The following is a 25,208-nucleotide window of genomic DNA, read 5'->3' as shown; positions in this document are numbered from 1 at the left end:
CACACACACACACACACACACACACACACACACACACACACACACACACACACACACACACACACACACACAAAACATAATTACTACTTTTTCAACCATTACTTCAAATTTACCCTAAATGGAAACCTACCCTGAAATGTATGACTTACATCATCAAGAATTATCCAGACTCCAGAAGCGAGGCAGATTTACACCCACACAACATGAGTAATATAGTAATCTTTTACCACTGCAGATTTTACATGTGCTTCATCACACGTCCCCTGCACTATATGGGGCTTTTGTCATTTTCTCTAACTTGTGCCTTCTTGTCTCCTCTGCCTTCTTTCCCGTGACCTGAAAATCAATCTCGGTGTGCCATCATGAAGGATGTCTCAACACCTAAAATGAATCAGCAGGAGAAAGGAATGAGGAGAGAAGAAGCTTTGCTGGAGAAGTTATGATCCAGGATATGACATGTGTGTCCTATGTGGAAGTTTGTTTATGCTCGATGCAGGGAGGTGTGACAGGCAGCCGGAACACGGAGGAGGAGGATTCCACAGATAAGTACACCTTCATGCTAAACTACGGGGAAAAAAGTCTGACATCTGCACGTTACTGACACACTGAGCTGGTCTGTGCACGAAGGAAAGATGGAGGAAATGATGTGCAAGGAGGTTTAGTAAGGAAAGGAAACAAGGATGTACAAGGCAAGCAATAAGAAGGGGGCCGGTGTTGGTCTCTTGTTATCACTGATTACAACAGATGATAACAGCCTTTAGAGCGTGCCAGCAGGTAGGGGAGGGTAACGGCCTAAAGGCAATATGCATGAGCCTGATAATAGCCATTCAGCAGGCTGATAACAGGCAAACTGGATATACAGACAGACAGAGGACAGCTTATAACAGGCAGATATTATTCAATCCCTGCAATCAAGCAAGATGGCATACGACATGTTTTCCCAGTTGATTTAAAATGCAGAATATAATCCATGGAGTCAAACCCAGGAGAAAGCCACGACTCCAAACCGCTGAACCACAAGGGACCGTGATACAGAAGACATAGGTAATATATCTAACTATATAGTGAAAGTTTTAAAGTAGTAGAAAGCTGTTAATTCTGGAAACTGATTGGATTACTTCCATCAAGAAGGCTATGTGATTGGCTTGGTTTGGTCTGTTTGTTTGTCTCTTTGTTAGCAGGTTTGCTCAAAAAGTTGCGACACATTTGCAGGCAAATTTTACCACACCACCTCTAGGCTAAAGGGATTAAAATGATTTACACTCTGGATCCAGATCCAGGAATTTTGGGAGGAATTCTTTAACAATGGCAAAATTTAACGTTTGGCCAAAAACCTGTGAATCACCGTCGTAATGTTCTCAAGAAAATGTTACAAACTGAACTGGATCCAGATAGCTTTTTGTACCCATACACTCAAATCACCATATCAATACAAACATACTCATACTCAAACATGCTAATACCTGCAGAAGGAGTCCACTGAGAGCAATTGAGAGGCACTGCGCCCCTCTGGAGCCAAGTGGGTACAAAGCACCGTCTTCAACCCCAAGAGGTCTGAGCCCAACCAAGCCAGGACCAGAAGTCAGACACACAACTTCCGATGCCAGGTCAGTATCAAGCAGAGCCTGCAGCAGCCTCAGGTAGCTGACTGGGAAGAGGAAGATAGAGGAAAATTGTAAATGTCTGAAAAAGCAGAGCAAATAAAGAGAATGATGGAATGTCTAAGCAAAGGAGGGTGAAAGAAAGAGAGAAGGAAAATAAATGTGGAAGGCAAGGCCACAGAAGAAAGAGGTCCACAGCACAACAGAAAGCAGCGAGTGTGTGAGTAAAAACTGAAAAAGATGGTAACAATCATGGAGCAGAGGGTGCAAGAGTACAGCTGAAAGGAACTGAGAGCAATTTTTTTATAAGAGACGTGAGAGAAAGAGAGGGCAAGAAGTTAAAGATGTCAGTGCCAAGTACACAGAGAGAGAGTGCAAGGCAGAACGAAGTGAAGGAAACTGAAGGAAGTTCAGCGAGACCCAAGTAGTGATGGAGAAAAAGCGAACAACAGGGGTAAAAAGACTCCTAAAACACAGTGGAATCCAAACTTAGTGCTGCCAGCCATCTGAATCCCACTTAATGCCATGTACACTGAGATTAGAGCCCTCTGAGGGAGAGAGGACTCAATTAGTGGCAGAAGAAAAGAGGGAAGAGAGACAGGCCAAAGAGATAGAGAGAAACGGGAAGAGTTGGAAATATACGGGCAGGCTGGGAAGAAGCATAGGGGAGATAAAAATTGAGAGAAAGACAGAGAAAGGACGCTGAGTGACTAGAAAGAGAGAGAGAGAGGCAGGCAGAGGGAGGGAGCCAATACATCACAGCAACTCTGACAGGCCACTTATCCAGCTGACAGACAGAGATGCAGGAGCAGCAGGGATGATCTGTCTCCCAGTGCAGCAGTGGGATTGGGGCCACTTAATATAATGAAAGTGTGTGAAATGCATGGTTTGGTTAACTCCACTGAGGATAACACATTGACTTTACGTATGTACATGTAAACCAAGCAAAGGTGGACCCCATTAGTACCCTCTGGTTTGCACAGTATATGGACAGATGTTACATTAATCAGGGATGCCTAATGCTACTCATATGAACACAGGTATCTTGGTCTTATGGACCTCCCGATGTTTTCATAATTGCGTTGGACAGGGAAACCGAGTAGCACAAAATTCTGGAACAGATGACTCAAGACACAAATCTGGAAGAATAAAAGCAAATTGAGGAAAATAGAAAAACACCAGCCAACCACAAATGCAGAATTTTCAGCCAAGTGTCTTTTGTATTCTTGGGTCACACACTGTTGCTATAATTTCAGCGCTAATGAACTGTTTTGCCGCCGGCTGTCTGCATGGGATGAAGACTTATAAAAACAATCAGTAAAATTTGGTGTCTCTTACTCAGCAGGAGACTGTCTGTGTTTCTCTTCTGAGTAAGGAGTCGCTGCACAGCTGTGTCCAGACTCCAAGTGATGCTCTTACGGACCTTAAATAATAGAAAATGAGAGAGAGAGGGTAGAAAATAAGAGAGAGAGGGGAGGAATCAGGAATATAACAAGATTAGGACTGAAATCTTTGCGAGTTAAAATGCATTATTATCCCTGCAGTGCCGGCTGAAAGCAAAGAAGAAAGCGTGTTATTTTGTACCACGGCCTCACTGAGATATGCATCAAGCAAATCCAATTTCTGTTTTGCATTCTGCCCCTATATCTCAATCTATACCCTACTTTACATTATGCTGTGTCTTGCCCTTGACTGTATGAAGTTGTATCGTGAAGTTGTGATAAGAGCAGAGCTGAGCTGTTGTGTGTACCTGAGTGGAGTGAACACGCTGCAAGGTAATGAGGGAGGACAGGAGTAGATGGCAGCAGCACAGCAGGGCCAAAGGAGGACAGGCTGATGGAGAGAGGGATGTGGCAGAGGAAGAGGAGGAGGAGGAGGAGGAAGAGGAGAAGACTGTCTGCAGCTGGTCCATCAGCCCGCTGTTAGAGAGCAGCATGGAGACAGCTGGGAAAGAAAAGGAACAGTGTCATCACACTTTAATGGGACGTGTGCTTCTGTTTCACTGCGCTGTGCGTGGGTTTTGATAGCAGCTGGTCCTTATGACTGCAGAGTGACGTGCTGCAGCAACAGACCCACAACAAAGCAAACACCTGTGAGGTCTTTGTAACATAACTAAGTGAAAAATATGTTAAACTATACTGTTCTCTATTCATAAACACTGATATTGCTGTTTTACCATATACATGTGGGCAGGCTGAATAATTTAAACAATGTGATAATAGAACAATATGACACAAGGGCAACAAGATGCAAACAAAGCATCACCTCCAAGTGCTAAAAAAATCCCCCCAAATGACACAATCTTAAAGTAATAATATGTTCTTTTCGCTTTGAAACAGAGTAATGTGTTCCTTCTCCTTTGCACCATCACTGAAATAGTGTCTAGCCTGAGGCTGAAACAGGTAGCTGTAAACTGATCACTAGTGATAATGAAGGCTGAATACATAGAGAGGCTGCAGGAGAAGCTGCAAAGTAGAGCGCCACAATTAATCGAACTTTAATCCCAATTTTGTCTTCCCATAATTAAATGAGCATGATCGAGCGATACTGAAAAAGCGCACTTCGCCAATAGAATGCAAAGCAAAATTAAGCGCTCCCTAAATCACGTGCCTGCATGTGCCAGTTTCCTGGAATAACACTACACCAAAAGATACACATGAATATGCAACAAAACTCAAATGTCTGGCAGAGCAGAGAGTGAAGGGCTTGTCTCTAGAATCTCTAGATCAGGTGTGGGGGAACTCCAGGCCTCAAGGGCCGGTGTCCTGCAGGTTTTAGATGTGTACTTGATCCAACACAACTGATTTAAATGGCTAAATTACCTCCTCAACATGTCTTGAAGTTCTTTAGAACTAATCATGTGATTCAGGTGTTGACCCAGGGTGATGTCTAAAACCTGCAGGACAGAACTTATTCAACTGAACTGTCCGAAAAAATACTACAGACTCAAATCGTTTGATTTTTATTTGTAAAACACCAAATCACAACAACAGTGACCTTAAAGCACTTTATATTGTAAGGTAAGAACTCTAGAATAAGAAAGAGAAAACCCAGCAATCAGAAACCCCTTATGAGCAAGCACTTGGCGATAGTGGGAAGGAAAATCTCCCTTTTAACAGGAAGAAACCTCCAACAGAACCAGATAAAGGGAAGGGCAGTCATCTACTGCAAAAAAACTGCAGTATATTGAGGCATGAAACCCAAGAAAGCTACATCGTGGTTGCTAATGTAAGTCATCCAACATGAATTCAGGCATCCATAAAAGTGCAGCTGCGCATGCATCCAGCTCACAAAGACGCACTGAAATCACAAATGCAATCGCACTCCACGTGCAGTAACGACAGTGAATTACGAACACTTCAGGAAAATGGTCAACACACCGGACAAAAGATATGTCACCCCCTCGCACAATTATTCCAAAGTGGCAACACCTGTGCTGTATGCAAACCTTGGAGGGAAAATAAAGCCGTCGAGTACTTTGCTAGGGGTTTTATTGACAACCTTTTTATTTTGCTTCTAGAGATGCACTTAGACCAGGTGAACAAACACCTTATTTGTCTGCAAAGATGAATTTACGGATTAATTAACAGGAACAGAACACAAAATAAAGGTGCCCTCTTGCTCTGCAGGCCATTTTCTTTTTAAATCTATTTTACTTTTTTCAAAGGGGTGCACTGTATTTAGGTGAATGAGGACAAATTTTATTTTGATGCAAAGATCTGTACATATATGGAAATGTAATATCAGCGTTCTGTTTACGTGAAAGTGCAATAAAAACACATTTATCACTAAAATCAATGAATAATCGGACAAATAATGTGGATCTCCGTACTGATGAAAATAATTGTTGTCCATAATCGCGGAGCCTTACTGCAAATTAATACCACTGACATTATTAGCTTTGCTTCCCAATGGTAACCCTTCTTTCTGACCTCCAAGTTAACCAGAGAAGTTGGTGTACTGGTTAGCACTGTTGCCTCACAGAAGGCATATTTCTGGGTCAAACCACAGTTGGAGTCTTTCTGTGTTCCTGCGTGGGTTCTCTCCAGCTACTCCGGTTTCCTCCCACAGTCCACACATACAGTATGCATGCTAAGTTAATTTGCGATCCTAAATTGGCCATAGATGTGAGGTGGATAAAGTGCTTTAATTGTAAAAAATAGAGCAATGTTTGAGTAAAATGAGACTTTGAGAATAAACACTTTGAGCACTCAGCATGACTAGAAAAGAATACCCTGTAACTGATCAAATAAATGTCTGTGATAAGGGCAGTGTAACAGGTCTGAAGGCATACTTTTGTCTGTTGTGAAATATATTCAAGTATTAATTTCTCAAGCTCTTTAGTACCTGATACTTTTGTGTTCTGGCTCATTGACTGATTGAGCGACTTTGGTTTTAAAGAGAGATTTCTAAAAATAAAAGCTTTAGTGAAACTCTCTTGGAAAAACCCCCTTATGTTATCACACATCTTCCAGCTGCACCTAATTACTGATTTTGTTCGTCTATATATGGATTTATGTGAGATTTCTTACCTTAGAAACCTACATGTTGCCATGGCGGTAAGTGCTATTTGTGTTTGGACCTGTGTGTTACAGGTATTTAGCTGTAGCAAGGCGACGACACGAGTCTGCCAGTCATTGCTTTTGTGCAAATGTGCGACAAGCTCACAGACTTGACACCGTAACAAAAGACAAGAGCCAAAGACAATGTCCACGACCGAGCCAAAGCCTGTGTACCATTTGTAGTGCAGGTGTGAGCTTTTACGGTTATTATTTGCTTTGTGCCTCAGTACAACGTGCATCAAGGTCAGCCTCTCGCTTCTCTCAAACAGGCGAGTGGGGAGCGAAATGAAAAGACAGCAAGAGGTGAGAGAAACATACTGAGACAGAGGGTGAAGAGGCTGCGTGTGTGAAAGGTGTGACGTTAAGAGAAGGAGTGAATAAAAGGCACAGAGACCATGCAGAGTGTAACTAAAAGTGGCAGTAAGAACGTGTCTAACCTCTGTCAGTGCAGTGTGCAGGGGACAGGCTCAGGCAGCAGTACAGGTAGCTGATGGCAGGCAGCAGGCTCTCTGTTTTTATAGGCTTCAACCTCCCTGCTACGTTGCTCACTGACTCACACACACACACACATAAACACACGGGCATTATTTCTGGGAAATATACCTTTACTGCACAGCTGACCCTAAATGTAATGTAAAATATAGTCGAGTATCCAACAGTTTTCTCACTCTTTCATCGATGATTTTATCTGCGGTGCTCTCAAGGATTTTATACAGGGGCATTCAAATGTGATGTAGCAGATCAAATGTAACATTGTGGGCTTTGTCATTTATTGCATGTCGTGGTGCGTCAATAACAGTGAAAATGCCTGATCAAAACATTCATGATGCCAAAAACATTGCAATATATAGGGGTTTAGTATAGCAGTATATCATTATTAAAGAACAACAAGACAAGATCCAAGAGTAACAGTTATCTTAAAGATCATGATAGGATATTTTTTAAATAAAAAAAGAAAGTGTGCTTGCAATACTCTAAAGAAACCATAGGGTTACTAGCACCCTTATTTGAGAAACGCTGCAAAAGACAGTGGGCTGAAATATACAATTTACAACTGAGGATGAGGCTCCAAATATGCAGTATAAAGAAAAAAGTGGTAAGCCACAGAGGGATGAGTGTTGCTGACATAAAGACGAAAAGCAAAGCAAATTAGACCCTTGTAACAGGCATGGAGTTATGAGTTACCGTCTAGTAAAGTTCAGTGCAGCATTTTGATCTGCAGATCAGCAGAAAACGCTCCTCTGAGTATGTTTGTGAGGATGGTATTAAATCAAAGGTGAGTGAGGAGTAATTGAAATACAGATGAATGCAGAAGAGGAAAAAAACAGGACAACATTGTCTCTCTCGCTAGATAATTGTGTTGCTGTGTAGTAAGATGGCATGCCGGCGATGCTGTAAGAAAGGGAGATGCAGTCTCTGTGAATGACTGAGAGAGCGAGCTGACTTGTTTGCCTGCTGTCGGAGCTTTTCTTGGTATCACTGTAAGAGAAACTGTTTGCTGTAGCGATCATGTTGCTAAATCTGCCTCTTAACATAGGGGGCTTGAGCGGTTATTCGGATATTTTAGATAAATGCAGGGAGAGAGAGCTGTGCTCAGCGTGACATGTCAGCAGCACCTTGGGGCCTCACCATGGTATAGCAGTTTGAAGTGCACTCCTTCCATATTACTGTAATGGGGAGATGAAGGTGGATCATTGGCCTGCGTCACACAAAGCAGCTTCAGCACCAGAGGGAGTGAGTTCACTGCTCCATAAAAACAGACACAAACAAAAACAAACCAGAAAAAAGAAAAGGTAAGACAGAGGATGGAGTGTGACAGAGCGAGAGATGAGAATGACAATGAATTAGCATTTTCTCTCAAGTCATTACTTTAGTCTGGAACCTGTTGTGCACATCATTTGTCAACAAAGCCAACACAGAGGATGTGGTCCAAACATGCACTCTATAGGATGAAGGATTTCTTGCATTCACTTGTGGTTTTTATGAAGTTTGGTTTCCCTAAGAGGGATTTCTGGAGCTAACACAAGTCATCGTGAAGAGAAAGGAACCGGGAGGAAATGACCACATCTTACTCAGAATGATTAAAAATGACCACACACACACTTTAGAAACCAATATTAGGTGTCTAGATATAGCTAGGATAAATGGTGGCATAAGAGGGTGGAGAAAAAGGACTAGAGGGGACAGGAGACAAAGGGCAAGGGGACTTTAACTGGAAAGAAACTTCAGGCTGAACAGTCATCTACATTCCCCTTTCACTGCTGTATTGCATAACATTAAAATATCTCCCCTTTGGGATGCCGCCGCACTGAAGCTAATATAAAGTATATATTAATGCAAATTACAGTGGGCTGAATTGGAACATGTGGAGGGATAACAGGCTGTAATTCCCTCAGGGCCCGGGATGAGCAGAAAGCAGGCAGAGGCTAACCACAGCAACAGTTTCTGAATCCCCAGCTGCTGCTGTTGTGCCCTTCAGCTGTGCTCATTAACCTGGGCAAGTACACAGACGTAATAACACCATACGGCAGACACCTATAACAAAAAAATACATTATTTGCACATTTGCATTCTTTTGTTCTTTTTTTCATTGTTACAAACCTTCAATTTCAGCATTTATGTCATGGTTTTATGGTTCTAATAAAGATACAGCAGCCTTCTGAAAACAAGTGAGGCTCAGATGCTAGTTTAGGCAGTCCACTCAAGCTAATTTATACCCGTGTGACATGCTACACTCTCCTCAAATTCTGTTTAAGATGTAAATGTCTCATCTCTCCCTCCAACATCTCAGTGTCTGCACTGCTGCCTGCAGTTTGACCCCTCCACCACCCCTGCATCCACCTGCAGGTTCCAGCAGGAGATTTTTTTTTAACTATTTACTGTGTTTCACCAGGAAGATAACAGAGATCAAATCTCTTTCACCAGCGATCTAGCCAAGGCAGCAGTCATACAAGCTCATAACATATCAAAATATGCAACACACGCTCTATGCTTTCGATGAGCTCCCAGCGCAGAGCCCAACATGCAGCTAAATTAAAAATTCAAATGTGAACTGATTGAGTGAAATGGTAATAACGACCAATTCTACATATATAACTGTTTAATGTAAATTAAGTCAACAGAGAAGAGCCAAAAACACGTTTTTCCTAAATTTCCTTTGTTGGCTCCACAAGCAAATCCAAAAGCTAACGAATGGCTGTACACATCCATCATAAAATGCACAAATTCAGAGATGAAATAAACATGTTTACAGCCTGGTAAACAAAATGTTGTAGCTGGTATAGCTAATGAATGTTCAGACATTGCCAGCTTTAGCCAGTCACTGTCTACTGTCCTTTAACTCCACAAACTGTAGTCAGTGAAGTGGACCTCTCCACCGTGTTTTTGGTTCGCTTTGGAGTATTTTTAATACAATAATCTGACAAATAATTTGAACTGAAGCCAGTTACAGTTCATCCAAGAGGTTTATATGGCAGTTTTGGTGAGTGATTTGTAGTTTTAAATAATCTGGTGTCTGTGGCTATGCTAGCATTATCTGATAACTTAGCATTCCAGAGAGTTAAGGTGGCTCCCACCATAAGACTTCAACCTGAAGAGTGCACAAACTGATGGGTGGCATCATGATGGCTACGTCCATCTACTAAATACAGTCTATGAGCAAAACAAGTGAAGTGAAATTGTCTGACCTAATCTGACTGTGTCCAGTTACACCCCAGTTTATGGTATCTCACCTTCCACTGCCTGGTCGAGGAATTCATTTTACGAGGTTTTTTCCTTCCAGCATTAATCAGAGGCGACGGAGACTTTTTCTTGCCATTTTAATCCAATTCAAAACCAACCATATTTTAGGAGGCTTTGTTATTCCAGTTCACTTAAAATGAGATTTATATGGCAGGTTGGTTATAAGAAATAGCACTGCACTTAAACTGAGCACTGTGTCCAGCTGCTGTTAAGTCATATTTTAGGATATACCAAGCCTCATCCGACTGCCACAAATTTTTCTTTAATTTAAATAAATTCAAGTCAATATAATCTTTGTGCCCATGTTTGCTCTGCAATAAATGTTCTTATCTGAACAGCTGTGCTTTTCTGCAAATGTACTAATTTGAAAAAGAAGAAAAAACACAATTATCATTAAACAGCTCTTCTGCTATCTCTGAATGTCACTATAACAATCGTTTAAAGCAGAAAGAAAATGCTGCCAGAGAAAATGGACTCGCAAACGTAAATCAGCGCAGGTATCCTTTCAAAAGTTGCTTTCCATATTTGAGAATAATTAGCCTAAGTGCTTTCCATTATATCGCACAAGACATTGTGCCAAACGCTCCAATTAATCCGTGTACATTACTTAATAGATGTTTTATTATGGTATATGCCAACTGTTATTTTTAACCCCCAGTAAAACATCTTGGCACGCTCACGTCACGGTTATGGAGCAAAAGATGAATTGATTGTGAAAGTTGTTTTTCTTTAAACAAAATACAAATGCATTTTTAATATATTACTATTCTACTAGCTTCCATTAGTTTTTGATTATTTATGCCAGAAGAACTAACAACATCTGCAAACACGAAGACACATAAACTTGCTAAATTTCCCTAATTTAATTCAATTAAATTTGGTATCCTAGATACAGAAAAGCTCACCAATCAACAGCATGCAATCCTTCTTCGTTTGAGCTGTGATGAAAAGCCTGAGTAATAAACTGTGCTAATAACTGTGGAGAGACAATAAATCAAAAATAGCTCTTTTTAAATGAAAATCTTTTTTCTTTTCAAGTCAAAATGATGAGAAGGGCATCTCAAACCAAACAGCTCAGGTGTGGCTGCTGCTGCTTCACTTGGATAAATCTTCCAGTGTCTGCTGTGTGGAGAGAGAAAAAACCCCGACATGCGTTTGATCTATTATGTCTCACTGTGTGGGAGCCCACTACCTCACCCTGCAGGTGGATGTGTTCCTGTGTACTGTGTGGATGAGCTTGTGCTGAGTGGGTTTGAAACAGCTGAAACTTTTATTTGCTACAAAATGTTTTCATTTGGATGACTAAGAAAGACGAACAAAACAGTGTCCCACATGATGAAACTCAAACTCTGGGGGCCGAGCTGCAACGTTTACCTCTATACATCGACTGTAATTAACCGTATCCGCGATTTAATGAGACATAAGTGAGCATGAAGCCAAATCAGCTGGCATTAATGTCGATGCGCAACGCTGAGTGGTGAATTCATTCATTCAGAATGGTGAATCACTTTATGTGTGAGAAAATTAATCTATTAGTATAGTGCTGTGTTTTGTAACCACAGAGTCATAATTATTAACACAGTTATTAAGGCATTAGCGCTCATCCCTAAATTCGGGATCAAGGTTTAAAAAACAGAGCTGAGGACACATTTTCGGTGGAAGTACACACAGAGTCTGAAAGTTGTCTGAGAGGTCACGTTGTAAAGTGAAAATTAATTTATCAATATACTTTGAGTTAAAAAAAAGACAGTAATGTGCAAAAGTCTTGATCCACCCCTCATTTCTAAATAAGTACATATATTAGAAATTATACTTATCTATCACAAATCTATCACATGGTACTTAAAAACCTCTACTTTCTTTATATTTTGCCATTTTTGGAAAAAAGGAAATAGACACAGGAATTTATTGAAACGTGCAAACATACATGGAAATACAGAATATAATAAAGTCTATATTTGGCATGAGCACCTTTATTCTTTGACACAGTCTGGACTCTCTTAGGCAGCTTTCTTGTCATTTCTTTAAGCAGTCTTCAGGAATAGTTGCTTCTTTGGATGTTGGCTGCCTTTTGTTCTGTTCTCTGCTTCAATAATGTTGCGGTCTGGGCTCTGGGAAGGAAAATCCATAACTGATAGTGTTCCACTGTGTGGTTTTTATCCTATCCAGGTATGCTTTTACTGCATTGGCAGTACGTTTGGGATCATTTATTATCGCTGAAAAACGAAGCCGTTGCCAATCAGATGCTTTCCAGATGGTACTGCACTATTCTGCATTCATAATTCTATAAATCTTGACCAGATCACTAGCAACACTGTATGAAATGCAGCCCCAAATCACGTCCGAGCCTCCACCCTGTTTTACAGATGGCTGTAGACACTCACCATTGCACCTCTCTTGTAACTGCTGTACAGACGGATGATGATTTGTACCATAAATTTTACTTTGGATTCATCACTACATCAGACCAGTCGCCACTGATTTTCAGTCCAGTTCTTGTGTACATGGGCATATCTCAGCTTTTGTGCCTGTTTACCGTCACTATGAATAGCTTCTTGATGGCCACCAGGCTCAGGATTTGTTAGCTGTTCGTCAGACAAGATTAAACACTAGCGAGGACAGAGCCTTTCAGTCTGTGGCACCAAGGCTTTAGAACAGTCTCCCACTAAACTACATTTAGCCGATTCTGTGGACTCTTTTCAGAACCTTTTCTATTCAACAAGGCTGTTTAGATTCTTATTGCTATAACAGATTTTCTTAAAATTACCTATTTCTTAAAATTTACCTTTATTTTATTTTGTGCCTTAACTTCATTTTATATTAGCTCTGTTAGATGAATCATCTGAAGGATCAGATAAATCTCTCAGGTGCTCTGCCAGGACTTTTCCTCTTTCTAAAGGACATGCCTTTCAGATACTGCTTACCTACTGCGGATAGTTTTTTAGGTCTGCCACTTCTTCCTTTCCTCCATTTGTCCATTTTCCTCATTTTTCTCAAGGACACACTGCACACTATGCTGAGATATTGTTAGGGTCTGGGCAGGCTGTTTTCCCCTCTGTTTTCTCCTTCTGTCTCTCTCTGTTCTCTCAGACAGAGAGGTGGGCTTTACCTGTGTCTCCACCCACAGGCGAAGCCGCCACTCACGCACTTGCGCCCATTGCCTCATTACGGTACGTAAGGACCGGCTGAGGCAGTTGTTCTCTCAAAATTGGATCTTCCAGTTTAGTTTTTGCTTTTGTGTTTTCTGCTCAGTAATTTTCTGAGTTCGTTGTTCGTTTCCTGGTGAAGCTACTTGTGCTCTCTTGAGGAGTCTAAAGATCACAGCTGGCCATTTTCCTCTTCCACTCTAAGAGTCAGTCAGCCCCTACCTGCCCACTCTCCATTAAGCTTTCTTCGCCTACCCTGGATTTCAGTCTGCCCACCTGCTACTCCTCCATGACTCAAACACAGAATCTAACAAGTGAGATCTCAGAGTTGAATAACCCTTGCACATCTCTATTGCTGCTACCTTCACTAACTACCAGTCTCCCTCTCTGCAGACCCTCTCTGGGCTCATCTGACAGAAACACTAGCTGCCTAATTGCTCATCTGCCTGTTGTTAACTTAATTCAGTCTCTAAATAAACCTTATAAGCCTTTTATTGTTGGTCTACATCTGCTCCCAGTGTCTAGTAATTGCAATACCATACCAGATACACTAAGTTTTTAGCTAGCAGCTCTTTGGTAATCAACTTGGTGGCAGAAAAACACTATTTTACGCTAACTGTGTTAGCTTTGGCATTTTTCATAGTCAACTAAAGAAATGCAAACACTGTGGCTTTAGAGCAGGCTTCTAATAATGAAGTGGCAAAAGATGCAACTGAGAAGTGGCTCTTTGCTAGGTTGTCTGTTATGTATAGACAGACCACTGGTTCATCCCTTGAGTTACAGTAGGTGCTTTTTTCTGCTTGAATGATGAATGACAAACAAACAAGCATCCCTGAAAATGTTCAGGTAGTCTGACTCGTCGGCAGCAAGAAAGCAAGAAAGACAGCAAGAAATGAGGAGTGGTTTGAGACTTTTGCACAGCACACTACACGCTGACTGTTTGTGTACATACACCTTTAAATATGTATTAATAAAATAATGAATGTCTCTGCACACAGATACAATCAGCTGTTCCAACAGACAGGACCCCGTTCACAGCAGAGCCTACTTAAAAACTGTTGTGCTATAAAAACAATTGGAGTCACACATATTATGCTAAATGCTTTCCCTGATTGAGGCACATTAACTTTAAATGAAAGACTCCATTACCGCTTCATCGCTGCACGGCGAGTGCGCGAAGCTGCCGCCAGAGGTTTTATGCTGTGCGGTTTATCTCTGTATTTCCCAGAGAGAGCTTGCAGAAGTTTGAATTAAAACTGCTCTCTCAATTTTTTTAATCAGCTCTCCATGAAGCTGATAAAAATGTTACCTGGTACATTTTGGGGAAAAAAAGAAAAAGAAAAAAATTAAAGTGAATTTTGTTTCATCTTTTCTATTCTGGTGCATCTATTCTCATTAATTTAAATACAATAGAGCCACAGTTACGCTGATTCCTGTGCAGATTATTTTGCTTTGAAGATGCTAGAGGTGTTACAATATAAGCTCTGTGTTTCTTACCCTGTGCAGCGTATTCCTGTTCAAACCCATGGTCTGTGTTCACCACACTGACCCGCTGTAGGGCCTGGAGCAAGGCTGGTCTTAGCTTTGTACACAGGTTTATGTTGTAGCCTCTTTGACCTCCCAGAAGAACTTCTAGTACACCCAACACTCGCTCAGCTAGAGGAGCCTCTCTGGTGCAAACCATGTCCTGTGGTCAATTAAAAAAGTCACAACAAAGAAGGCACATCCATTTAGAATATCTCTTGGTAACAGTATTATCCCAAAGCAGTAAAGCGAATCAGTTCAATGAAGACAACTGTAGCCTAAAGAGGAATTACATATGGCAGCATGGCTCTTTCTGGGACCTCCCCACCCTTTCATGTGCATACATGAGAGCAGCAGCGAGACCCCGATACAGAACAGAGCAGACATCGGTGACTACAAATATGAAACTGATTAAGTCAGGCACAGCATGAAAAGGAGGATCTGTGGTGGAGGTGACTGGTACAGTGGCTTGTGTGGGCAGCAACTGTGGGCAGGTTAAAGAAGTTTAACCAGCATGTCCTATATGAGATCTGCAAGCTGGATATTTAGGAGGGTATGACGTGGGGCTGGCACGGAGAATTTACTCCATGCTCGATTCAAATTTTTATTCCAAACAGCTCCCTTTACAATGCAGCATTCAGCTGCATAAAAATGTGTTCATTTGAATATAGCAAAGTCATTAACTCTGAACTCTTATTCAAGGTCTCTGGCTCTCACCAGGAGGGTCAGTATGACAGCTGGGTACTTCTCCATCACAGACAGCAGCTCCATGGTTTCTGTGTCTGTCTTCTGATCCGACCTCTCATCTGCACGGCTTTCTTTCTCCTCCTGTGTGTCTGCCTGTAAGACCAGATGAAACCCAGCCACCTTTTCATCAACTCTGACTTACCAGAGTTGAAGGGAATTCAGGAAAATACACCCCAATGTGTCTCTAAGACTTGCTCTGTCAGAGTGAAACTAATTAGTGAAAGTTGCCGGAGTGAAAGAAGCAAATTGAGTTCAGTAAAATCACTGAATTATTCAGAAATACTTGCTGGGATACAGTTTAAGCAGATGTCTCATTACCGGGGTAGGCCCTGTGTTTGTGTCCTGTTCCTTGGTCAACCACAGCTCCAAGACCAGGGCGGCAAATTTCTCTGCCAGCTCAGGGTATCGACACATGAAGTGGATCAGCGCAGGATGGTGAAAGTAGAGCGAAGAGAAGCTTTGGCAGGAGGAGAGTGCCTTGCTGATGCAATTCAAAGAAGCCTTGAATAACATGGTGAAGAAAGATTGATGAAGTCAAAGTACTCTCTTTGAGTTGAGTGTACACATCCAAGTTAAAAACTTGCAATTTTGAAAATAATTTTCTTCACAATCCGGAGGAGGATCTCTTTTGAAACCCTACTGAGGCAGAGCCCTTAGACAGAGGAGCAACTCTTCTGTAATCTATTTTTATTCACAGTCAATGTAAGGTATATAATATTGAATAGTCTCAGAGAGGCCGCGTAATACTCTGTGAAATAAAGAAGGGCGCATTTTTCATGTTTTTTTCTTCTGTGATGCTCAACTATAGTTAAAATTCTTTGCTGGTGAATTCTCTACAGCACAATATAGATTTTGTATCAAGAGATGAACATGAGCAGTCAAGCTCTGACTCTAAGTATTTCTAAGCCTGTTAAAAAATGGTTTCCATATTCAATCATTAAAAAGAAAAAAGAAAAAGTAGCATCGGCTCCGTACGCGCCGCTCTTTTGTCTGTGCACGGGGAAAAAAAAACTGAACACGTTCAAACTGATGAGATCCTGACACATTAATATGGCATTGCTTGTCAGTACACCTATCTCAACCTTCAATCTGTTTCATATTGTTAGACTGATTTACTGAACACAAAATTTAAAAAAAAAATTTTTCTCAAACCCAGGCAGACGTGTCTTCGCTGTCAGCGTGTTTTGGCATTAAAAGTGATAAAGGTTAAAAAAAAGGAAAAGAAAAGTTAAAAATACTGGAGCCTTAAGGCACCATAATAGCAGAGAAGCCTGAAATCTAGGTAAAGTTTAAACTTTACTTCCACGGTGACGCTGTACCGTAAGTAGTGACTGCTTTTAAAGTTTTCAAAGTTACTGTGTGTGTTTTGATTTTGGCTCAGAGTTACCCCATCGAGTGAGGGGCTCTTGTCCTGTGTGAGTGCCAGCAGGTAGAGGGCAGAGCGGAGCACAGAGTGAGGCGGGACACAGCCCTGCTCCTGCACAGAGCGCAACAGCCACACAACATTGGAGAAGACTATCTGGTCAGGGAGGAGCCTGGATTACACACACACACACACAAACAAACACACACATATTAACGGCATTAATTGCAGTATTCAAAGTTCACATAAAGACAAAGTGCCCCCAGGGACACGCTGACGAAAGAAACTCGATATCTCTCAACACAAACGCACTAAAACATATGCAAAAGATCAACACACACATTCAGAGATCCTATCCCTGAGTATACAAACAACACGCACCCTCAGCCCTCCCACGCTATGTAAATCTCTGGCCACATCTCTCATAATCTTGATGAGACCGCGCAGTGGCAGGGAGAGGCTTTCATCGCCTTCCCAGGAGGTTAATGCATAGCTGAGGATTTGCAGAAAGAAAAATTAAACTTTCCAAGAAGCCGACACGCTGTTTTTCTCAGGTTATAAAAAATGCATTTGAGACCACCCTCGACGGGCCACGGCAGAGGAACAAGGAGAGAGCTGCAATGACGTGTGAAACCAGACAAATTTATATTCATACAAGTCTGATATATTCGATATAGCACGACTGCATTCATCATCTTGAGATTTTGGTTATGTAAACAGTAATATAGCTCAAATGTTGCCTTTTCTGCTCTCAAAGTATGAACTACAGCATAGCTAAACAAGGCTTTGAGAGTGCGAGATGTTTGGTCATATCCACATGAACCAAAATTTTCCAAAACTACTTTAATTGCAAAAATGTACAATTCTTTCCAAATAGTCAGAGAAATGTAATATTCAATAAGGTCCATGTCAATATACGATAGAGACAAATGTTTACTCTGCACAAGTGCTTAGATACATAAGAAAAATGATGCTGATGCTAAAATATGCATCGGTTATTTTTATTTCCACAAAATAAATAAATAAAATAACAGCTTATATCACAAGGTTGCCGGGCACTTAAATTGAACAAACTGTTTGTAATGTTCAACACTGAAGTACATAATAATTTATCCCAAGAGTGCTTGTATATATCTAAATATATCCCTGCTGCTTGTGTGCGTTATTACCTGTCTCCTTGCTGCAGGGCGAGGTACAGTATTATCACCAGGCAGTATTTCGGAGCCTGTGGTCCTTGATATTCACACAGCACAGAGGGCCACTCTGACAGGCGATAACACAAAGAGGGAAGGTTGTGCAGCAGTAGATTTTCAACCTCCTTCAGATCTGAGGGACAAGCAAGGTGATGAAACAGAAAGGAGAAATGCAATCAATGCTAGAAATGGGAAGAGGAGAAGGTTTGAGACAGAGAGCGAGAAAGCAACAAGAGAAGGTGGAGAGAATGAGAGGATATGAATGAAGGCGAGAGGTGGTGGAAATAAAACAGAACACAGCAGAAGAGGCCCTGAGGCCAATTTTCCAAACAGGTATTACTCACTAATTTTTTTTATTATTATTTTTATACAACTGAAGGCATGCCAAAGCTGATGTTTATGAAAAAACACTCCTTTACAGGCAAAAACGAGTGAGGCTTGACTGATATCCAAACAAATCCAACTATAACGCCAAAATTCATCATTAAGGAAACATGGAAAAGCTTTAATTAATGTCTTATAATATTATCTGAAAAAAGGTAACTGTAAGTAAGAAAATATACTGTTTACAAACCAGAGGAAAGTAAGAAGGGCTCCAGTTACCAATGCAGCCATCACCTCCGGGGAAAGAGTCAAAGAGTGAGGAGTGAAGAAGAATAGGGGGTTGTACTGAGTTTAAGAGGGAGGACTGGGACAGAGAGAAATACAGCAAAGGGTAGACAGATGAAGAAGATGAGAAAGGGGACAACAGATGGGAAAGAAAAAAGAAATAGACCCACACAGCAGGCAGCAGTGACACACTGCCTCCTGTTCAGGTCCTAAAGAACAGAAAAGTAATCCGAGACGAGAGGACAAGAGCCTTTTCTTAAACATTCACATGAGATTAGCAGATATCTTTAAAGCACAATCCCGATGACACGCTGTGATGTATCACAGGAGCAATCAGTAATATTAAATCTTAAAAGCACTAATGAGACTGTACACAAAGCAGGACATGACAGACAGGGGAAAAAATCTGCTAAAAACCTGAAAAACGGGAGTTTTTGAACAAGAAAAACATACACTGTAAAATGTGATTGGAAAATTTCAAGATGAGAGGGAAGAAAAATGAGGGAAAGCAAGAGGCTGAAAATGAAATGGAAGCTGATAAGGATGATAAAAGGGAGGAAGATGGTGACAGGCAGGAAAAGAAACAAACAGGACTCTCGCTCTGCCAAACTCATTATTCACCATCACACACACACACACACACGCTTACTTACTCGTACAACTCTTACATCTCATTACCTCAAAGAAATATTTTACTCCACTCTGGTGTCAGTGTCACACAGACACATCTGCGGGGGACAGCTGCAGTTACCAATGAGCTGCTTTCCTTTGCTCTTTATTTTAGTGGATGCTGCAGTGATGTGAGATAAGGAAGTGTATGGAGTTTGTGCATTTGCTTCCGTGTAATGGAATTAAAAGCAACCAGCACTTGGAACTGGAAATGTTACCTGTGCAGACCTATGTGTCATAGGTCATTTAGCTCTCTCACATAGGAAATACAATTCAAAGCCAGTTAACACAATCACCGTGTTTATAGTCCGCACACCTGGTTCCCTTCCTTTCATCCTTAACAGAAACCGGAGCTCTTGTTAGTCAACGTGCAAACACTTTCTTTGTTTTTTTCTTAAGCTTGCCTGTTGACTGTCAGACCCTCCTTAAGAACAGAGTTAACTTAACTCAAAAGAACAGGTGAGTCAGATGGAAATGAGACTCTCGCTCGAGTTTTTGATGTTTAAAGTCAACATAAAGACGAAAGAGAGAGAGCGTGAGCCTGAGTGGGCGAGGAAGCAGGCATGTGACAAAGAAAAACTAAAGCAAAACTGCAAAAGAACCTTATTTACTTTTTAAATCCAGCATAATTTTGTCAGTTCATGGCAGCGGTTCTGGGTAAAAAAAAATGTATAATGAAGGATTTGATGAAGAAGCACCTGCTGAATGTAACATGAAGTCAGTTTGATTTAGTTTGCCGAGTATGAACTATACCTACATGTATCACGTTAATACAGACAGGCGGTAAATATTTGATTAAGCTGTGAATGGGGAAAAAACAGTTGAAAACCTCAGCTACAGCTAAGACGTGCTTTGGTGACACACTGACCTAGCCTATTGGGATAAACTGCAATGACAGTTCAATATTTCTCAGAAAACTGGCAGCATGACATCACTGCTGAGAGCAAAAACAGGGTTTTTACCCTGACTGCATGTCTCCGTGTGTGGTGCAAACGTGCATGTATTTGCATACCGTGCTGGTGGGAGCCAGAAGGAAGGTCTGACTGGGAGAGAAGACACATACTGAGTTTTTGTAGAAAACCACAGCAAGATGCATTCAGATTTGGGTTCCTGAAAGAGGGAAAAGGCGCTTGAACACACACAAACAAACACACCGAAGGAAAAAAAGATTTTAAAAAAAGAGAGAATGAGGGCACCAGAGACAAACAGTGAACAATTACCGCTCAATGCGCGGTCAATACAGCTAAGAGCTAACTGTAAAACCGAGGACAGGATGTGCTTTGACAAACTTCTCTCAAAGATGAAATGCACAGTGTTTAGTTTCATTACAGCTCAGAGCACGGGGGGTGGGCTTGAGCCTATCAAGTAAACCACATATATGACCACACTAGTATACGAACACAAAAAAAGGCACACTCTAACACGAAGACCCACAAAAGCGCATATGCTTACATGTGAAAAACAAAGCACACACAATGCAAAAGCACACTGTGGACTTTGAAGTAGTAGATCCATCGCTTAGAGACAGACACACTGCTGAGAAGACTGGCTTATTGGAAAAAAAGTAGAGTGACTCAAAAATGACAGATGCCTCGGTCGCTGTTATCTGCCTCATTGCTAAATGTGCTTCGACAGAGAATGATAATAGCAGCTCGGCTCACAGAGCCACCGCGGCTGGATACACACAGTGTAGAGAAACACGCGTGCGCTGCTGCAGTTTTAATTGTCGTGTGTGTCTCTGTGTGTGTGTGTCCTCAGGTTATCCTCTTACAATGTACCTGTTTCCTGCACAGAGGAGGCCTTTGTGTTCCACAGCCAGTCTGTAGAAACCAGAGGACGCTGGAGGGAAGAAGAGGTGAAGAGCAGAATAAATAAACTACTACACAGTGAGAAATGAGGAAGAAGATGAGGATGATAGCAAAAACACTATTTATATAATGCAAACAATGAGGTACATCAAAGCCACTAACAAAAAATGTGACAGTTAGTGTAAACACACACAAAAAAAACCCTTCAGCCTAATTCTAAGGAAAACACCGACCCAAAGCTCAGTGTTGTAATGACGAGTTTAGCAATGAATTTCAATGACGAGAAAGAGGAAGAACAAGAGTAATAGAAGCTCTTTTTTATTTCTAGGCTGTCAAAAGTTTCTTCATCTCATCTCATGTGTCACATTTAAAGTCATGTCACCTTACTGCCATGTCCACCCTATCAGAGTAGTAGTATAGCTGATTAGGATCAACTAGGTGAGACTTACCAGTTGTTGTTGGTAATACATCTCAGATTCTACAGGCCTCTGTTACCATCTTAAATGTTACAGTTTATTACAGAACAATTAGAAAAAGACTGAACAAGTATGACTTGTTTGGAAAGGTTTTGCAAACGTTGATCTGAACAAAGTACAAGACTTCAGCTACAATGACAACACCTCATACCAACACTATCAAGCACAGTGGAAGGGTGATCATTTGGGTTTGTTTGTAACCACGGGATCATTGAGTCGACCATCAGCTTCTCTGTATACCAAATTAGTCTAGATTCAAAATCTGAAGTTCTCTGTCTGTTGGGCTGACATCCAAAGTTTGGCCAAAAGTGAGTCACACAACAGGACAATGATCCCACACACAGCAGAGTCTGCAGCAGAATGTCAAATCCAGACCTCAATCAGAGTGAAATCCTGCGGTTGGAAGGGCGCTGTGCATAAGCAAATGCCCACAAACCTGCATGAACTGAAGCAATGGTCTAAAGAAGAGTGAACCACACTGATGCGAGACACTGATAACGTCACAGAAAAACATTTCTTCAAGATATTGCTGCAAAATGTGGTTCTACAAGCTTCTGAATCACAGGGTGGTTTTTCACAGGACTGCAGGGAGTCCTGACAAAAAAAGGTTTCTTTTAGGTGTAATGTGTGACTGACAGGTTATAACTTGTCATTTTCCAACATGCAGGATTACTGTTTTAAAGCGACATTTTTTTCCCACTCGCACACAATTTTCTCTCAGCCCTGCCTCAGTAGTTTTCAGTGCCTAAATGTAACTAGTGACAGTGAGTAAAAATGAAGGGAATCAGTGAGTTAAAAAAGCAAAACAAAGTGAAAAACACATTCAGCTTTCTAACACAGATGCTGCAGGTCTCACACTAGCGAGCCACGGAGACCTCATGTTTAGACACAAGCTGGCTCTAAAAAAATGCATTTTATGAAACACCGGGATGAAAAAGTGCTGGTAAAACACAGGTGCCATCAGTTCATGATGCCCAAACCTTTGCATTTTTTTTTATCTTAAATTAGTGTCCAAGCAACACAAAATAACTTTTAAATTTAATTTAATGAATCACTGAAGACTTATGACAAATTTGCCTTCAGTAAAGGAAAAAAAGGCTATACTGTAAAGCTGTATTTAATATCTTGGCTGTTCCAGTGCTTCAGTGAGAGAAAGCACCTCAGACTTATTAGAGAGATGTTTTAATCCCATAAGGGAACTAAAATGCTTTCTTCTTTGTCCATGTGGACCTATGCCACATCTGCAGGAAACTGCTCTGCTTTGATAAGCGCTTCCAGGACAAATACCGAGCTTAGGTTTGTTTATAATGTCACCACATCGGCTTGTCTGGACGCCAGAGGCAACAAGTTCTCTGTCAATTACTGAGTCTCATCGTGCTGACAGCCAATTTTTAAGAGCCTGCATAGTTTTCCCACTACAGCGATATCAAATTTAATTAAGGCATTTAGCCTCACTTTTGATAAATGTAGAATAAAATGTTGATATTACTGTTTCTGGCATCAAACAGTGCAAAAACCCGATTTTCATTTTGTAAACGTTATCTAACCATATCAAAGGTTCAGTGGCTCGGCGGTGAACACAATATGTTGGTGGTGATGAAATAAAATGAGCTTAATTTCTTTTTATATGATTAGCTGGGAATAAAGCTTTGTGATGAAACTGCTTCTGTTTATTTCATTTAGTAAAACAATTTAAGACTTTAAACAACATTTAAGCAAAGCGTTTAATTGGCCAAGTTGGATTAAACGAACAGGCTTTTTTTTTGGAAATATATTTAGTTTGTATTTTGTATTCCTGTGAAGATTAGACACACGGAGACCTCGAGACTCGTGGTGATGTGGGCTGGCTGTATGTTTCTAGCAATACCACCCGTGATATCTGCAGAGCCAACGATAACAAGACTCAAAGGAGCGGCTAATTTAGAAACATGAGCTGTGAGGGCTCTACAAGCCGTTTCAGCTACTGATATCATGAATCTCACTACACTGTAAATGAGTTCTATCGGCCTCCAGACAAACAAATGTGGTATTTACATTGTGGTGTAGTTAGTGCTGCCATGGTGTGAAAATTAAGTGTGCTTTCCCATTGCACTGTAAAGCCATAAACTGTATGTAAAAGATGGCAGTAGCCTCTGTAACGCCAGCCATTTTTGAAGCATCAAGCTGACGGTGCTTTTTTGGAAATGATGTGGTAAGCAAAGGCTAAATCTTCTTCGTCGTACTTTTTGACTCTAATGCTGACCATTATCAGCACAAAATGAACACCACTATGTAGAGCTGGGCGATAGAACGATAACGATATGTATCGCGATATAACTTTTACTCGATAGAGAAATTAAGCTATCGCGATAGACCTCGCCGCTCTTGTCCTCTTAAAAAAAAAAAAAAAAAAAAAAAAAGGTCAGCCAATCCAAATTAAGTAGCGCAGAGCCGAACCAATCACAGCCGCAGCGTCACGTCGTGACTTGTTACGTACAGCACAAGTGCCAAGCCGCACGTGTGTTTGTTTGGGAAGCAGCCAGCGGGTAATGGAGGAAATGAGTGTGCCGACTAGAAAAATCAACCGAGCGTGACCGAAGAGAAAACAGATGATGGTTCCAACGCCGGAGAGATTGTCGAACGGAAGAGCCATAGAAGTTCCGTAGTGTGAAGGTATTTCGGCTATTTCAAGTCTGACAAAAAACAGAGTAGCGTGCACTGTAAATTGTGCCGAAAGCAAGTCTGGAAATACAATAAACTGGTGCATGCGTCACACTGTGCGCCACGTTATTGTTTCGGTGAAATGAATTTCTACAATACTGTTACTGTTAATTCTACTCTCTGCAGTGTTTAAATGCTTACATATACACACAGTTACTGTCCCTCCACACATACGACTCGGTTCTGCTTCTATGCCCCAGCTTTGTTTACTTTTTCCCACCGAGGCTTCTAGACTTCTGATTGGCCAACATTTCTGCACGGTTAGGAATCTAGCGCCACCTGCTGCTTTGGCATGTTCATAGCAGCGTTTTCCTTCATTTCTGCCTTTATGTGTGGACGGGATTATTTTTTAAAACGAAAACGGAAAATCTCCGTTTTCAAAAATACCCGTGTACGTGTGGACGTAGCCTCAGTCTCTGACTGGAAGCGCTAATTCGTCATTCGGCTGGGAAATAAATATTTAAATAAAAACAAGCTGCTGATTATTTCACATTTTACTTGTGAGCAACGGCACATTTAAATCTTACAAATATAGTTATTTGGCTTATATCGTGATAGATATCGTTATCGCCTGAAATGAAAAAAACATATCGTGATATGAAAAAATCTCATATCGCCCAGCTCTACCACTATGTATTAAAAACACTTTCCAACTAGAGCAGTCACCTCCTGCTGGTGATTAGAAAGAATGCAGGCATATCCAATATTCGCACTGGTCTCCCTTTTCAGATGTGGAAGCTTTTATATACACAGCAAGGTGAAGACATTCACATGAACTGCTCCACTGAACTTTGTGGTAAACCATTGCAGTTCCTGTTCATGTGTGTGTCAATCAAAAATCGTTTGTTTTATTGTCAAAATGTTTTGTTTACATTATCAGTTAACGTCTGTAAATTCACTTTGGCCAGGATCGAAGTGTTCATAAATCAACTGATTATCGCATTACCGGTATAATAAAGCTAAAATCTAAATGTGCAGGAAACCTGAAGTGAAAGTGATTCACCCTTTTCTGTGAACATTAAAAAAACCCACAAATCTAATATAAATTATATTATTGGCTATACTAGGA

General features: G+C 41.1%; 1 protein-coding gene across 1 annotated transcript in view; it reads right to left on the bottom strand.

The window, feature by feature from the left end:
- Nucleotides 1-3,469: 3,469 nt before the first annotated feature.
- Nucleotides 3,470-25,208, bottom strand: part of LOC102308223 — a gene marked incomplete at its 3' end in the record, with an annotated part of 45,262 nt that continues 23,523 nt past the window's right edge. The window contains 10 exon segments of the mRNA XM_042220222.1: nucleotides 3,470-3,545; nucleotides 6,601-6,711; nucleotides 7,793-7,906; nucleotides 14,548-14,737; nucleotides 15,292-15,414; nucleotides 15,640-15,822; nucleotides 16,709-16,856; nucleotides 17,854-18,010; nucleotides 20,168-20,265; nucleotides 20,934-20,994. Coding sequence (XP_042076156.1) covers nucleotides 3,470-3,545; nucleotides 6,601-6,711; nucleotides 7,793-7,906; nucleotides 14,548-14,737; nucleotides 15,292-15,414; nucleotides 15,640-15,822; nucleotides 16,709-16,856; nucleotides 17,854-18,010; nucleotides 20,168-20,265; nucleotides 20,934-20,994 — 1,261 coding nt within the window.

The sequence above is a fragment of the Haplochromis burtoni genome, unplaced genomic scaffold (genome assembly GCF_018398535.1).
Source record: "Haplochromis burtoni strain Fernald_Lab_line unplaced genomic scaffold, NCSU_Asbu1 Contig_45, whole genome shotgun sequence".
Lineage (NCBI taxonomy): Eukaryota > Metazoa > Chordata > Actinopteri > Cichliformes > Cichlidae > Haplochromis > Haplochromis burtoni.
Note: the sequence above shows the minus strand (reverse complement) of the source record. Positions and strands in the feature narration are given on the sequence as shown.